Source organism: Maniola hyperantus, chromosome 7 (genome assembly GCF_902806685.2).
Source record: "Maniola hyperantus chromosome 7, iAphHyp1.2, whole genome shotgun sequence".
Taxonomy (NCBI): Eukaryota; Metazoa; Arthropoda; class Insecta; order Lepidoptera; family Nymphalidae; genus Maniola; species Maniola hyperantus.
This window is the reverse complement of record NC_048542.1, coordinates 5,520,182-5,537,162: the sequence shown is the minus strand read 5'-3', so window position 1 is coordinate 5,537,162 and position 16,981 is coordinate 5,520,182. Positions and strand designations below refer to the sequence as shown.

At 35.9% G+C, this 16,981-nt stretch overlaps 4 protein-coding genes across 5 annotated transcripts; 2 read left to right on the top strand and 2 right to left on the bottom strand.

Annotated features, from left to right (window-relative positions):
- Window positions 1–4: 4 nt before the first annotated feature.
- On the top strand, window positions 5–4,720 carry ND-B22 (NADH dehydrogenase (ubiquinone) B22 subunit). 2 transcript variants are annotated; one of them, XM_034970697.2, is made up of 4 exons: window positions 5–164; window positions 657–799; window positions 1,386–1,584; window positions 4,595–4,720. In XM_034970697.2, exons 1-3 carry the CDS (start codon window positions 67–69, stop codon window positions 1,577–1,579), a joined length of 435 nt encoding a protein of 144 aa, XP_034826588.1. In that variant the 5' UTR covers window positions 5–66; the 3' UTR covers window positions 1,580–1,584; window positions 4,595–4,720. The 2 variants fall into 2 exon arrangements, with proteins under 2 accessions (XP_034826588.1, XP_034826587.1); XM_034970696.2 differs by lacking the exon at window positions 4,595–4,720 and having other exon boundaries at window positions 1,386–1,623.
- Der-1 (derlin 1) lies at window positions 3,354–7,710 on the bottom strand. Its single transcript, XM_034970695.2, has 5 exons — window positions 7,365–7,710; window positions 6,166–6,369; window positions 5,450–5,598; window positions 4,593–4,703; window positions 3,354–4,388 (listed from the first exon to the last, which is right to left on the bottom strand). The coding sequence occupies exons 1-5, from the start codon at window positions 7,515–7,517 to the stop codon at window positions 4,256–4,258; spliced, it is 750 nt and encodes a 249-aa protein (XP_034826586.1). The 5' UTR covers window positions 7,518–7,710; the 3' UTR covers window positions 3,354–4,255.
- Window positions 7,711–7,733: 23 nt separating this feature from the next.
- Window positions 7,734–12,165, top strand: LOC117983635 (probable enoyl-CoA hydratase). The gene is made up of 6 exons (XM_034970248.2): window positions 7,734–8,124; window positions 8,424–8,656; window positions 9,392–9,542; window positions 10,134–10,283; window positions 10,977–11,174; window positions 11,917–12,165. The coding sequence occupies exons 1-6, from the start codon at window positions 7,983–7,985 to the stop codon at window positions 12,039–12,041; spliced, it is 999 nt and encodes a 332-aa protein (XP_034826139.1). The 5' UTR covers window positions 7,734–7,982; the 3' UTR covers window positions 12,042–12,165.
- A 1,359-nt stretch (window positions 12,166–13,524) lies between these two features.
- Prosbeta5 (Proteasome beta5 subunit) lies at window positions 13,525–16,632 on the bottom strand. Its single transcript, XM_034970249.2, has 6 exons — window positions 16,398–16,632; window positions 15,940–16,041; window positions 15,547–15,646; window positions 14,940–15,133; window positions 14,057–14,195; window positions 13,525–13,716 (listed from the first exon to the last, which is right to left on the bottom strand). The coding sequence occupies exons 1-6, from the start codon at window positions 16,539–16,541 to the stop codon at window positions 13,550–13,552; spliced, it is 846 nt and encodes a 281-aa protein (XP_034826140.1). The 5' UTR covers window positions 16,542–16,632; the 3' UTR covers window positions 13,525–13,549.
- Window positions 16,633–16,981: the final 349 nt, after the last annotated feature.

Here is a 16,981-nt window from a genome sequence, read left to right as displayed (position 1 = left end):
CACTGACATTACCTGTCATTAATTTGTTATCATTTGTTATGACATAAGTTACAAAGTCAAGCCAAAATGGCGAATCTTCCTCTTGGCATAAGAACTCATTCTCAAAAAGTTTGTAGCCTTTACAAACAGGCTTTACGCAATATAGAGTCGTTTTATGATAGACGGTAAGTTAACACAACCATAAAAATCTTTAACCTTTCTATATCGTCCTCCAACGTTACGTAATGACTGCTTGTTTTCGATCATGTCCACCTTTTTATTTTGCAGATTTTTTAATTTTACTCACGCAAAAATACCTTGAAAATGGAGGTTATTAATCTAATTAATAGGAATAAAGCTGAAGGTTTTTCTGTTTTGTTAATTTGTAGATTTTTCTTTAGAATAATTTTTTATCCTGTAGTCAAAAGAAATCAAAGGAAAATAATTTTTAATAATTAATTTACCATAAGATTAATCGTCCATGATCATATTAAATCTATACAAATTTCCAATAAATATATGTATTATGTACTTACTTCGTGTAATGCCTTCCTCACAGTATAAATTATAATAGTATATATATAAATTATAATAATATAAGTATAATATTTTGTTTGCTTTATTGAAAAAGTATCTCTTTTTGGAAGTCTTCTCATAATTTGTATTACTTATTACAGACATGTATACCGCTACCAGGCAGTGCTCCTCCGAGAGCGCTTCGACAAAAATGCCAACATAACAGACATGCGTAAAGCTGCTCAGCTACTCAAAGAAGGACAAGAGGAACTATTCTTGAAACAGCACCCAATTCCTAAAAAATGTAAGTACCACATCATGTTTCAGTACCTAGTTTATTTTATTTAAAACTAGCTGACCCACACTTGCTTTGCTCAAGTGGAATTTTCAAAACTCGGTGAAGGTATGGACTTATCAAAAATCGTAATTTCAAAAAAGAAGGTATGGGGTTATTCAATGGGTGGACCAACAAATTCCTAAAAGGCCGGCAACGCATCGGCGGTTCCTCTGGTGCTATTAAAAAAAACCTGAAACTATCTGAAAGCCCAAAAATTAAATTATCAAAGTTATAAATTGGAAAATGAATAGACTTTCATGTAAACATTCATCCCCTATTCATCCACCACCAAAAAGTTACCTCTTTGGTGGTGGATGGATAGAATTTTCAAAAAAAATTGACATGTATTTTTTTAATCGTCAAAAATCATGTCAGAAACTTTGATTTTCTTGGACAATAAGTAGCCTATGTCCATCCCTGGGATGAAAGTTATCTCTGCACCAAATTTTGTCAAAGACGAAAATGGATGGACTGTGAAAAGCTAGCAGACAGACCCCTTTTGCATTTATAAAATTAATGACAGTATTTTAATTTCTTACACAATCTTTTTCAGTCCCAACAAGTGTAGGAGGTGTAGCGCATGAGCGTGTTGTCACTCCACCGGACTGGGTCCTAGACTACTGGCATCCATTAGAGAAAGCTCAGTACCCTGAGTACTTCAAGCGTCGAGAGCAAAGAAAGAAAGAGTTTATTGCCATGTGGGAGAAAGAATACGGCAAACCTGATGCTAAAGATCAACATCATTAATCATTGTATGTAGTTATTTATGATAGTAAAGTATTTGTTACTCATTTGGTTGTATTGATTGCCTCATTCTTTAGTGCTAATTAACTGATTATTTCTGTTCTGTTTCTGGAAACAACCGATTTAGTGCAATCAAGAAAGCGGTTGTAAAGTAATTAAGGCCCAATTATGTAGGTAGGTATTATGTAATGTAATTATTGGTGAATTTGCTGGTGATTTTGTACAAAATAAATGATATGCTAGAATACAGTTTTTAATCAGACAGAAAACACAAATTTTATTTGTTATATATTTTTAATGTAACCAAACGCAAAAAAAAGCACATTAACACAAGTTTTATAAAAAATATTCATAGTGGAAAGAACTCAATGCACTACTACACCTTTTTGGCTAATTTTAATAATTAGTATTAGTATTATTAGTAGGTATGGTTCACCTTCACAATAATTCGCACTAATTTGTCATAAAAAGAAAATAATTACAGAAATGTTATTTAGTTTTAAAATCATGTTATTTATAAACTTAATAATTTTATATTAAACCATATGCAATATCCTAGATTTTAAACCAGTTTAGATTAATTTAGATTAGTAGGTACTCAGAGTTGCCAATTCTGTTGTACACAATATCCAAACTAAACTAATTTGTCAGGTCTAAAATCTAAATGTATCACTAAACTATTAAATTATTCAGTAGCTAAAACTAATGAATAATAATTCAATAAGTATAGGTAGTAAAAATTCCATAAAATAGTAAAATAATAGAAAAACTCAATTAAAATATACAGGATATTCCAAGACCATATAAAATATGGTCCAAAAATGAAATAAAATAAATATTTAATGGGGTTCCCATACAAAATATATATATATATATATATATATATATATATATATATATATATATATATATTTTGTATGGGAACCCCATTAAATATTTATTTTATTTCATTTTTGGATATATATATATATATATATATATATATATAAAATATTATCCAGGGGGTTTATCTGTGTATGGAAAAACCAAAATGTGTCAGCATAGATTAATTATTGGTCTCGCTCCGCTGTGTCACTATCCCTTATCATGATATTCCCTGATGGAAAAGGATAGCACTAGACCTGTCAATTTAGATTGTGTGGGGGCATCCATAAATTACGTGAGGTGTTTTTTTTTATTTTCTGTCCCTCCCTCCCGCCCTGGTGAGATGTCGTGAGATTTTAATAGACCCCCTCCCCCATCCCCCAATCTCACGTGAGATTTTTCAAAATGTGGGTTTCTTAAACGCGTTAGATTGTTATTATAAAAAGAAAAAAAAATTGATTCGTGCTTTCATTTACGACCAATGTTGCTGAGTTATAAGTTAAAAATTTAACAATCGAATACTTAAATCGTATTACGATTACGCTTAAGATTAAATCTTAAGCATGTACAATCTGGATTAAAAGGACCAAAATAGTATAATTTTTTTTGTTTCAATCAGAAAAAAAATTGCGTGATATTTGCCGAGACCCGCCCTCTCCAACGTAATATTAGATGAGATTTGACTCGACCCCCTCCCCCCTTAAACATCTCACGTAATTTATGGACGCCCCCTGTACAACAGTAATGACAACCAGACAGTAAAATTTGTCTTACTGATGATAAAGTTGAAAAAGTTGACAGTTTGCTGTAAATCTTGCATAAATATTACTAAACACCGTAAATGCAAGAATAGGGACATTTGTGTGAAAATACCTGCACCCAGAAGTACAAAAAATACAATAATAGTAAAATATAGTATAGGAAAAACATTTATTTGGTAATATAAACACATCTGTACCACAGTAAAAACATTTTCCAAACCAGGCCTAGCACAACTGCTGCGACGTGTATCACGGATTTTATCGCATTTGGCTATTGAGTGCCATTTTTTTAATCCATTATTTATCTTATTTACAACATGCTATGACTTACGAGTCACACTTTAAACTTTAAAATTCATTAAAAAGATCTCGATCTCGTAATAGGATACAAATAAAACAATGTGGCTAATTCTGTCGTGTAGCAGGTCGATTGCGGAAAAACTGCATCAATCATGATTACAATCTCAACTGTTGTAATTGAATGAATTTAATTTATGGTATTTTTATTGCAACAATGCATTGTACAGTACGCGGCAGAAAATATTGTACATCAATCTTTAGAAAGAAATAGCGATTTTGTAGAGTGTCTCTCTATCGTTGAGACCGACAAAACGTCACATAGGTACGAGTGACGGAGACAACGCTCTACAAAGCCGAAATCTCATTCTAAAGGTAGATGTACAATATTTTCTGCAAGCTACTGTAGCTAATAGTGAGCGAGCGTCACTGATCAGAGATCATTGCGATCGTTACTTTGTACATGTAATTTTACCGTAATCGAGCTGTACAGAATCTCTAAACTAAACTACATAGACAGGTCTAAATCTAGTGCTATCCTATCCCGCAGAGCTTTATGAAAGGGATAGTAATATATTTAGACCTGTTTTTTTGTTAAGAGATTGTACACAATAGAATTAGCCACAATGTGGGATGTCTTAACACAGCCTTGCTGATCGTGCTAGGGCAGCAGGGTCTACACAGTATGAGTAGCACTGCACATTGTCATTAGTCCAAGTTCATATACACACTTTGTCCAAGTATTTGGGTACACGACTCAGTTGCCGCCGAGTGTGTGTCCCCGGCCCCAGTTGTGGCCACCGAACACGGCTCCACCACCCGTGGGTACTCTCGCTTGAGGCGCGGTGCCGAAACCGCCGACGTACCGCGTGTCTGGGAAGATACGTTTCCTGAAAGCAAAGAATTATCATTTTTAGGGTTTCAAGAATACCATAAATTCTGCTAATCAAAACAATATATATTGTGATTCTGGTAGCTTATTAAAGCTACCAGGAGTTGCAGAAGTTTTTAAAAAAAGTTTAATATTATTATTAGCTATGCAACTTTATGCCTACTAACTTGAAAATATAAAACTGAAGAGAATAAAAACTTACAGGAAAGCAGGTGGTGTAAGAAGAGCTGGTCCACCAAACTCCTGAGGGTATTTGAACAGCAGGAAGAAACAGATGTGTCCAATCATGATACCCAACAGCTCCACCACTCCACTGCAAAAACAACAAACTTATTTAAGTATATTCATCAACAACCCATTGCCTGGCCACTATTAAGTATGGACCAAGAATGACATGGATTTAGGCTCTAGTCCAAGGCCAAGTGCTGATTGGAAACCTTCACACACCTTTGAGAACTTTATGGATAACTCTCAGGCATACAAGTTTCCTCACAATGTTTTTCTTCATCTTTAATTCAAAGGTCATAAGTGGAATTGAGTGATATCAATGATTATCTGTCAACTAGCTTATGTTCGCGACTTCGTTCGCGTGGACTACACAATTTTCAAACCCCTATTTCACCCCCTTAGGTGTTGAATTTTCAAAATCCTTTCTTAGTGGATGCCTACGTCATAATAGCTATCTGCATCCCAAATTTCAGCCCAACCCGTCCAGTAGTTTGAGCTGTGCGTTGATAGATCTGTCAGTCAGTCAGTCAGTCACCTTTTCCTTTTATATATATAGATTTAGATTAGATTATTTTCCATATTGTGTTTATTGCATCATAGTTACTCAGCTGTGTACTAAGTACAAAATATACACATTAGAAGAATAAAATAATATCTAATACAATTGAATTAAGAAATGGTCATATTATTCAAAAAAAGTTTTACAAGCGCTTTTAAATCTACCACTGGTTCAGAATGCCTTTCCTACTGACAAGAACCAGCAAGAAACTCAGCGGTTGCTCTTTTCAGTAGCAGTTTGCTGTGTCAGTCAAAGTATACATAAGAACTTACCCTCCACTTATCACAAGGTTGAATGCCAAAAGGACCCAGGGCAGGTACATAGCCTTAAAACGGCTGCCAAACCAGAACGACACAATGACATCCTTGTTGAGTTGGCACCATACATACAGCACGGATAGCACCATGGGGTCCATTAATACCTGAAAAGAGCATTTGTTTTAAAGAAAATAGGTATGAAGGCAGTAAGTAAGGCCATTCCCAATGAGTACCACACCTGGTCCCCGATTTAATAAGAAAAACGTATTCATTGTTATCGTAATCATCAAAACATTCTGCCCTTTGATTGGTTGATTCGCTGTTTACATTTTTTCACAGCCTTCCTCATCCAGCTGCTTTCAATCACCCTCTGTATGTTGTCAGTCCATAAAAATATGGTCAATACTCAGTACCATAGACAGCTCAGTTGGAACACCATCCATCATAAAGTTCCTTGATTTAACTAATAGAATTAGGTAAGTTGTAAATCAAGTATGGCTAGTTCTATTTTGCAGGGAATATGAATGGATGGCTCATATTTCTAGACCTGTCTGTTAAACTATGTGTTCAACTAGGCAAGGTGAATTGGCATCTTCTAGGCAAGAGTGACCTAACTTAGCCTCATTATTGCTTTCTATTAGCATGACTGTTGTTGCTTGACAAGCCTATCTTGTAATAAGAAAAAAACTCATACTATTTTACAGTTAAAAAAAGAATATAAAAGAACTCACAATTAAATTAACCAACAATCCTACGATTACACAGCAAACCCAGTTAAACAAGAGCATGTAAAAGTAATCAGCAGGCTTGCCGGCAAATATGCTCATTTCTAGCCTTTGGGAGTACTGGTACAGGAAGTAGCAGTTTATGAGGAAGTGGAAGCCAGTGCCTGGAGTAATTGGGTAGTAGAATAGAGCTGTGAGTGGTCTCCATATCTGTAAAAAAACACTTTTTTAACCTTTTATTGTACACCAAAGTCCCTACTCCCTATTCATACTAAAAAAAATGTAAAAGTATATACATATAATATCTATATCTATACTATTATATAAAGAGGTAATGTCGTTAAGTTTGTTTGTAGGGGGTAATCTTTGGAATTACTGAACCGATTTTCAAAATTCTTTTACCAGTAGAAAGCTACATTACTCCTGAGTGACATAGGCTATACGGGATCTTTAAAAAACTAAAACCACGCGGGCGAGGCCGCGGGGATCTTAATATAAATGCGAAAGTACTATTGTTTGTTGGTTAGTTAATATAGTTACAAATAAAGTTGTTTTTTTGTTAAAAATATAAGCCAGACAGCACGTCAAACTTTGAATGCCAATAAAACAAAATGGGTTGCAGTAGTTTGTTAATTTTAGATAGATCAAAATTTTACCTTCAACCTTAATTATGGAGGTATGAATACTGACATGCAATCCATTTTACTTTTTATTGGTGGTTTCATGGTAACCAAAACATAATTCTAACCACCAGATAATATGCAACTGACCCTTAGTTTGTGCAATTTGACCTTGTCCTAAGAAATGAAGCTATCTTTAAATCTAACATTGTGGCTAATTCTCTTGTACACAATCTCTAAACTAAACTAAAATGGCACGTCTAAATCTATTGCTATCCCTTTCAAAATGTTGCTTGCGGAAAAGGATAGCACTATATTTAGACCTGTTAATTTAGTTTAGTTTAGAGATTGTGTACAAGAGAATTGGCCCCATTGTAATAATTTAAAAAGTGGAATGGCAGTTGTTTAAAGCTTTTACTTGTTTACTATTATAGGATAAGATTCTGTAATTATTTTGGAATAATTATGATACACACAACCTCTAATCTTTATTTTGTTACGTATGAGATAAGACAAAGTGCCTACTTTTAGGCAGGAATTAATAGTTTATAAAAAGTTGTTTGGATACATAGAGAGAAACCTTACCTGAAACTGGTGTATGAATGGGTAGTAGTCCAAAATCAAGTAAGCATTATTGAGCAAACCAAACCGTCCAATAAGACTTAAACCTATCGTACAAGCCAACCAGTATCTAGTGAAGAACGGAATACTATTAAACCAATCTTTGAATTCAGACATTTTGTTGCTCTCACAGTAAAACTGATGTAATGAACTGCTTCACAATGTAACGAGGATTTCAAAAAACAATAACAAATGAGTCAATAAATTCGGCAAGTATACGTGTCTTCAATCAATTTGTCGGGAACCCAAAGAGTATTATAATGGGAACCTCAGTGAACTCACGAACTCACTCATAAATAAATTCTCAACAATCACTGAAAAAAAAATTCACTAGACATTTGTTTTATGACATTGACGTTTGCCACCAGCCACAGACAAATGTGAGTTGATTCCGTTGATTCCAAGTTGATCCCATAGAGTATTAGTTGATCCAAGGTTGATCCACAAGCATGGCATCTCCATAACCTCAGTCCTTAACCTATCTCTATGCTTAAGTTAATGGTTTAATGTCAAATGTAAACTTACTGTCAAAATTTAAAAATAAACATAACCTTACATGCCATACATACAATCATTAGAAAAATGAAGAGTTTACTGAGAAAGTGTATTACTTTTAGTAATTTATCTTTTACTAGGATTAACACGGTAAGATTAGCTTCTTCCAAGAATGATGCTCAAAAGAAAGAAGATACCAAGGACGTAGAAGAAATCAAAATGAAAATGAGTAAGTTGTACCTTTAGAAACGAATACGATCGTACAAATTAACTTTACGTTTACCGTTTTTCTTGTCTTTGTTTCACAAAAACCAATGTAAGATTTTTGTGCCTCAATCTTCCACTTTCTCTTGCCATTGCCTCATTTCATTTGGGGTCAGAACGGGTCTCCTCAGAATGAGAAGGGTTAGGACACAGTTCACCAGGCTTTATACACCTTTGGAGAACTCGGCATGCAGATTTCCTCATTTTTCTTCATTGTTAAAGCAACTGATGTTAAATTGCTTAAAAATTAAAATACTGTTTTAGATGTTGTAGTTGAGAAGTATGGTGCAGTCACAACATTGAATATTGATCGTCAAAAAACCCGCAACAGTCTCGATGAAGCAACATTAAGAGAGATGACAGAAGCCATCAATGCATTTGACAAAGATGCAGAGGCCAAGGTCCTGGTTTTTAACGGAGAAGGAGGAAGTTTCTGCTCAGGGTTCGATTTGGACGAAGTTGAAGCAAAAGGATATAATACACTTATTGATGCCGCAGTAAGTTTTTTTTTAATATTTCTAGGCTATTCGCAATCAATCGGTATGTACTGCAAGCAAATTTTTATGAGTGCATCAAGAGTTGGGAAAAGGTCACTCCATCAAGAAGCCCTTCTCAAAAGGCTTTCGCTGGCTTCAGTGTCCACAGGAAATACATTGGGGATTATTATATAATAATTTTAATTGTATAATATACTTGGGTATATGAGGTATGAAAAACTTGACCAAAATATAACTTTTTGGTATATTTATAATTAAGATTGACAAACGTTCACACACTGCAATTAAAGCAAAATATTTATACATTTTGGTTGATTCCTCTAAATTCTGGCTTGAAATGAGGTTGGTAATTAATAGCCTCAGAAAGTGTTTTTTAAACAAAACCAGATTACACTTCTTACAATCCTTTTACCAATACTTCAATAGTCCACTAACTTTTATTAAGTAGAGTTTATTGAGTTGAGAATTTAGTGGACTAGCCCAGTTTTGCTCCTCAATTCATAGTTAGGCCAGCTAATAACTCATTTGACATTGGTTGGTTCAGTGGTTCCACATTGCTGCTTCACTGAGTGATATAAAAATATTGTTTCGTAGAAAACCTTCAACGGATTAAAAATAAATTTCAAATGAGCGTGGTGGCTATCATTCAGTGTTGAACACTGAGTTAGCGAATCACCTAGGAGGTTATTATGTGACCCACACTTGTATAATATCAAGACATATGGATTGTTGTAGTCGCGGCTTCTTCGCCGGCCGCTGTGTGACAAGCCCACCATCGCTGCAGTGACGGGCTATGCGGTGGGCGAAGGCTTCGAGCTGGCTCTCGCGTGTGATCTGCGCGTCATAGAAGATACAGCTATCCTCGGATGTCTTGGAAGGCGATTTGGTATGTCCCGATTGTATAGCTAGAGTAATAAAATGATGTGATATTTTGTATAGAAGTAGTTTATGGCGCTAGAATTCATTATTAAAGAGGATAATTAAAAAAAACAGGATTTTTATTTATTTTCATCATAGTTAATTATTAACGTTATTATAGTGGTGATAATAAAAAGAATACCTGGCTGAGTTTGTTGTGGGCTCTTTTTAGTCCAGGGCGCGTTTGGAGCCCTCGTAGCTTTAGTTTTAAGTTCGCGTAATAATTATCACCACTATATATTATATCTTTCAAAACCAACAACCTATATTTTTTGAATAAATCATTTGAATTTTGAATTTTAACGTCACTGTGCGGAAAGCGAATAATGACGTCACAGAGCATAAACGACAAGTATTTTACACACATATTCTATTGTGCACAATCGCTGAACTGAAATGACATATCTAAATATATGTATTGCTAGGTATTCCATTCATAATGCTCCGTGCGGAAAAGGATAACACTAGATTTAGATGTGTAAAATTTACAGGTTATGTGCAACAGAATGAGCCACACTATGTATTTCTAAAATAAATTAAAACCTATGATTTCTTTTAGGTGCACCACAAAGTCTATATGGAGGCAGACGGCTAACGTCGTTGATCGGTCTATCTCGCGCTCTGGACCTGCTCATCACCGGGCGGCCCATCTCTGGCGCTGATGCCAACGTGATGGGGCTAGCATGCAAACTCACCACCACTGGCACAGGTAATCTAGTATTTTACGTGTAATTTCTGAAAAAGTTCCAACCCACAATTAAGTCAAAATTGAGATGAAGTCCGTTTAGTGCAAGTTGTACACAAATAGTTCTGTACCATCACAAGATATAACACTATTTACGCGACAGGTCGAGATGGCAATCGAGGTGGGGATGCCCCGCAAAGCCTCCGCGTGAGATAGAGCGGGCTCTGTGCGGGTGTGCGGGACATCCCCCCGCCTCATACCCCGATTGGTATCTCGATCTGTCGCGAACTATACCTATTGTTTAATTAAACTAACTGATTGAATTAGCATGGCGACAATCAGTACCATTATTATAAATGCGAAAGTGTGTTTGTTTGTTGGTTTGTCCTTCAATCACGTCGCAACAGTGCAACGGATTGACGTGATTTTTTGCATGGGTATAGGTAAAGACCCGGAGAGTGACATAGGCTAGTTTTTATTTCGGAAAATCAACGAGTTCCCACGGGATTTTTAAAAACCTAATTCCACGCGGACGAAGTCGCGGGCGTCAGCTAGTTATTATATTTTATTATTTTGTTGTAGCTGCAATAGACACTGAAAATTTCACTAAAGTAACAACGCCATGTGCTTCTATTCCATTTACCTATCACATTATTTCTTCGAGACGCTAAGAAAAGTGTATTTTTATAACAGTTTATTTTTTTACAATATTTTCAGCTCTCGGAGAATCAATTAAACTTGCCAAATCTCTGACCAAGTTCCCACAAAATGCCTTAATAATGGACAAGTTAGCGGCCGTCAACTCGCAGCTGAATCCCAACAGCGAGGAGAGCATGCGCGATGAAGCCATCATGAACAGCCTTTTAGGATCTGCCATTGAAGACCTGAACCAGGGCATCAAGAAATTCCGAGGAGGTTTGCAATTTTGTATCTGTTGTTACAGAAAAAATACTATAACATATTAACATATGTTACATATGTTAATATGTTATTATGTAACATAATAACATATTAAAAAAAAAGTCAATAAGCTGAATTATCTATTAAAAACAGGTCTTCCTTTGTTAGACACAACTAGAATTTTTTGGATTCTGTTTGCCCTATTTTTATATTCGACACAATTTTGTTTCTTTAATGATAATAATAAAATATCACTATCACTAGTATGAGTTTCCACGTCTAGAAAACGTGATCCTTTTCGCATAGCCATAGCATAATATAGCAGCATACAAAGCAATATAACAGATATTTAAAGCATACATTCAGCAGTACCTGTACTACTAACTACTCCTAACTCCTGTTGCTATTTGAATGACTAGTTGGTTGGGAATGGAGTATATATTTTTTTTAAAGAATATTAGCCAAGTTTATCATGTTGACTAATATTTCCCTTTCCCCTCCAATTCAGCGTAAAGCTTGTGCTAGGAGTAGGTACGACAATAGTGCAATGGGTGGGGTTTAAACCAGTGACCTTTCGGCTTTCAGTCCGCTCCTTTAACTGTTGAGCTATCAAGGCTACTAATTCTAGACATTTAATTTCTTTCGGAAACGATAAGTTGGTAGTACAGATTGAATTATTGTAACATGTATGTAAACTGAATTTCTGTTAAGTTTATTTCTAGCTAAACTAAAAAAAGAAATTACTTATATTTACCAGGTATCGGCAAACACGGCAAGTTTTACAAACTCACTGAAGTGCCTTTAAAAGATTGGGAACTCGAAGAATCATTCGAAGAAGTTACCATTAAAGTAGAAGAAGAGAAAAAGGATAAAAAAACTTAGAATCTAACTAGTGCAGTATTAATTCTTGAAATTAGAGGTTGTTTTAACGGTAACTTTGCTTTAAGTTGTGGATCTTTAAGTCTAATTTATTGTTATTTAATAAATACGAGTATGTGATAGAAAAGTATTTTTTTCAATTTATACTGGTACTAGCTTATGCTCGCGACTTCGTCCACGCGGACTACACAAATTTCAAACCCCTATTTCACCCCCTTAGGGATTGAATTTTCAAAAATCCTTTCTTAGCGGATGCCTACGTCATAATAGCTATCTGCATGCCAAATTTCAGCCCGATCCGTCCAGTAGTTTAAGCTGTGCGTTGATAGATCAGTCAGTCAGTCAGTCAGTCATTCAGTCAGTCAGTCAGTCAGTCACCTTTTCCTTTTATATATTTAGATAAATATTTATATACATTTTATCTAATAGATATGCAACTAGCGTGGCCCTGCCTATATAGTCCCTCTCGCTCAAGCAAAGGTTACTTGTGAAATGTTATTTCTTCATCGATATAAATGACAAGATATGCCCAAGCGAACAAAATTTTTCACGGTTTTGGAACCAAATAAATCAGCGCCACCTCTTAGATAGACGTCACTGAGGTTGCATTAGTGCTAAAGCACCAATGAGTCGGTGCCGTTTTGTTTGTTCAATGGCCCTGTCCATACGAAGTAATATATAAGTCAATGTATTTCTTCTATGTTACGTTCGCTTCGGCTATTGTAGCCTATTAGTATACTGCAACCCACCATTGCACAATGAACAGTGTTTATCACTGAATGATAGCCACCGCGCTCATTTCCACGAAAAAATATTTTAATGTCAAATGAGCTTGGTGGCTATCATTCAGTGTTGGACATTGAGTAAGCGAATCACCGTGCTGCCTTTTTTTAATTTAACACAGCAAACACCAGTTTGCGGCAAGATAAATTATTAACTTATGATTACTTTAAAAAGCAGTGATAGCCTAGTGGTTAAACGTCGGTCTATTCATGAAGTCGTACCCAGGCCCGCACTTCTAACTTTTCGGAGTTATGTGCATTTAAAGATCACTTGCTTCAACAGTGAAGAAACCTGCATGCCTGAGAGTCCAACCTAAATGGTCTCAAATATGTGCGTAGACTGCAATCCGCACTTGGCTTGCGTGGTAGGCCTTCTCATTCCGAGACCCAGCCTCAGTATAGTGAGCCAGCGATGGTGGATAATGAAATTAACTATTATAAATGTAAAAGTGTGTTTGTTTGTTGGTTTGACCTTCAAACACGTCACAACGGAGCAACGGATCAACGTGATTTTTTGCATGGTATAGTTTAAGACCTGGAAAGGGCTACTTTTTATTCCGGAAAATCAAAGACTTCCCACGGGATTTTTAAAAATCTAAATCCACGCGTACGAAGTCGCGGGCATCAGCTAGTTAATTAATAAAAACATCAAATGTATTAACCATTTTATTTTTTTACATTTATTATTATTATTTATTACATTTATTATTAAAAAACTTATACTATAATTTATTCATCTTTGACTCCTTTTTCCGCTTGGTACTTATAATGTAGCTCGGAGCAGTCCTCGTTGGAGATGTTGACCCAGCCCTGGTCGTTGATGTGGTACACTCGGATGATGCCGCCCGAGTACGCGTCGCGGTAGGTCGCGTGGTAAATCGCGCGACGACCCAGCTCTGTGAAAATAATAATGAAATAAATAGGAATTATTATGCTTTCAATGACCATATTTTTTTTAACTACCTATAGGTTTGCTCTTGGCTGCAATCACGCCCTTCTGCCAAGACCCATCAAGGGAATCAAAACCTATAGGATACTTCTTAGACTTTGAATTATGAAATTTGGAAGGTAGCAATGTAATCAATAATCGCATCTTAGCACAAGTAAAGGGTAATTTCGGAAAGCATGAATTTGTGGTTACATCACAAAAAAAAAAAGTTATTTCTTGTATGGTGATTATTATGGAACCCTGCATGTGCGAGGCCGACTTGTCCTTGACCGTTTTTTATTATTTACCTTGTGCCTCAACATCTTCAAGGTCCCAGTGGTAGCCTGAGTCCAGAACACCAAACGCAAAGACTGAACCTGATCCCACAGAGAACACTTTGCCAGGAGTTCGGGTTCCTTCACTGTCCACATAGTATAATTGAGCACCCTGAAAATATGACAATTTTAAAATGACCCAACACAAACAAAATAGGATGCTATGTTTTTAGGGTTCCGTACCTCATAAGGAAAAACGGAACCCTTACAGGATCACTTTGTTGTCTGTTTGTCTGTCTGTCAAGAAACCTAGTGGGTTCTTCCCGTCAACCTAGAATCATGAAATTCGGCAGGTAGGTAGTCTTTATGGGAAAAATCCGAAAACCGTGAATTTGTGGTTACATCCTGAAAAAAAATTTAAAATGTGTTCATAAACAAATATTAGTATTTTCAACTTTCAAAGTAAGATTAATATACCAAGTGGGGTATCATGTGAAAGGGCTGTACATTCTAAAACAGATTTTCAAAGAAATATCTAGGATATAACTGTTGACATGTCATATTACTGTAATCACTCAGTTGTAATCAGTTTTTTCATAACATCTTAGTTCTGACTTGATTGGTGATAGCCTAGTGGTCAAGTCGTAGGCCTTCTATTCGGGAGGTCGGGAGTTCGATCATAGGCACACACCTCTTACTTTTCAGAGTTATGTGCATTTTAAGCAATTAAATATCACTTGCTTGACTCTGTGAGAAAATCTGCATGCCAGAGTCCAGCAAATTTGCATTGGGCCAGTGTGGCAGACTATGCCCCTTCTCATTCTGTGAGGAGACAGTGCTCAGTAGTGGGCCGGCCGGCGGCGATGGATGGATTATGATAATAATTTTCAGAAGTACATCCCATTAAGTGCCTTACCCTCTTATCAATGCCAGCCAGCATCATGCCCATGCTGAGCCCCATGCCCTTGTAGTTGTACACCATGTTAGCCATCAGCTTGCTGGCCGCAGCCACGGAGATGCGCTCGCGGTTGCGCAACTCATATAGACGGCACTGTTTTGCCAGCACTCTGTCCCAGTATACACAATCTGCTGCACCACCCGCTAATGTACCTGAAGACAAATTAAATTTTATAAACTAGATGGTAGACTAGTGGTAAAAAGCTATGATAGCCTAGTGGTTGAGACATCCGCCTCTTAATTGGGAGGTCGCGGGTTCAATACCAGGGAAGCACGTCTAACTTTTTAGAGCTGTGTGTTTTAAGTAATTAAATATCACTTGCTAACATCGTGAGGAAACCTGCATGCCTGAGAGTTCTCCATAATGTTCTCAAAGGTGTGTAAAGTCGGTATATCTGCACTTGACCAGCATGGTAGACTATGGCCAAATCCTTACTCAATCTGAGAGGAGACTATCATATCTATCTAGTATACCATCATGATGATGATGGTGGGATATACTAGATGATGCCGGGATCTACGTTAAAATGAAACACTTATTACTAGTATTTTTTTGGATCACCTACCAAGTAAGTAATCATTGATTTCAACAATTTTCTTCATAGACTGTGAACCAATGAACTGACCACCAGTTGCTCTGGAGTCAACAGCTAATAGAACTCCACCCTGAAGAAAAAACAGAAAAGTTTAAATTTTTTAATAATAAATTAAAGATACAAACTAGGGATACGACGGTCGGCTCAATAAAAATAAATTAGCATTCTATCTGTCGGTCGGCTAGACTACCTTAAAAAATTCTAGCTTAAACTAACATAAACTTGTAATCTTTTTTTACTTACAAATTAAGTTAAAAATAATAAGTTGCTGCTCTAGGAAACATGTATGCCAGCTACCTGGATTTCTTCACAAGAATTGGCATGGTTATGATATTGATTCAATAGATAATTTCCTTTACTTACTTTATAACGAAAACCAAGAGTAGTTGTACCGTGATCAAACTCAATTTTGATCTGGCGTCCTGTCTCATCCTTTGTGTTGAACTGTGCTAGTGTTTCAACAGGCTGAAAATAGAAAAACATGATAAAAAATAATAAGTAACTATGTACTTGACGAAAATGGAGATAATTTTTTATTGTGTTTTGTAAGTGAACAGGAAAAATAGATTAGTTTAATAATGAAGCTTTATCAGTGCTTTAAAAGATGAAATTTTGATCACGCGAAAGATGCGTTACTATAAATAGTAAAATAAATTTCATTGCCAATGCCGGTAGTGGGTGATGGATCAAACTGCATCAAATCCCATGGTTTTATGTTAGGTATCTGTTTAAACTTAGCTACTACTTACTAGTCTACAGGTACCTTTGGACACTAGGTGCCTAGTTTAGTTTGGAGTTAGGATTAAAAATTCGTTACTCACGTTAGCAAAAGGCGGAGTAGCAAGTTGGACACTATTCATGAAATTCTGAGTGTATCCCAACACATCAGAATTAATAGATGCCAGTGCATCGGCAGGCTTCAAGTTGATTTTTTCGTCTAAACGGCAGTAATCTAATAAAGCCATATTTAGTATTTATTGCGTTTTTAAAACTTTCGGAACCTAATATTTAGAATTAGAATGACAAGGGAAAACGAAAACCAAAATGACATGCAAAAATGGCGTGACAACTGACAGACACCTGACAGAGGACAGTCACAAATGACATTTAACAGATACAAAAAAAAGCGTTCAAAAATTAACTCTGAATTAATTAGTACTTGTTTGTGAGTTTAATTTCATCAAAAATAATATGGATAAAAATCTGGAATAATTAACTAATAATTGTTTAAATAATTGATGATATTTGCTATTCCATAATAGATGGCGCAACTATCTTTACTTTCATTTCTTACATCTACTCTCTAAGAGATGGCGCCACTAGTTCTTAAAATACAACCGTACAGTAATAGATCACTGAAGTCAAACAGAACATACTTTGAACTAGCTGATGCCCACGACTTCGT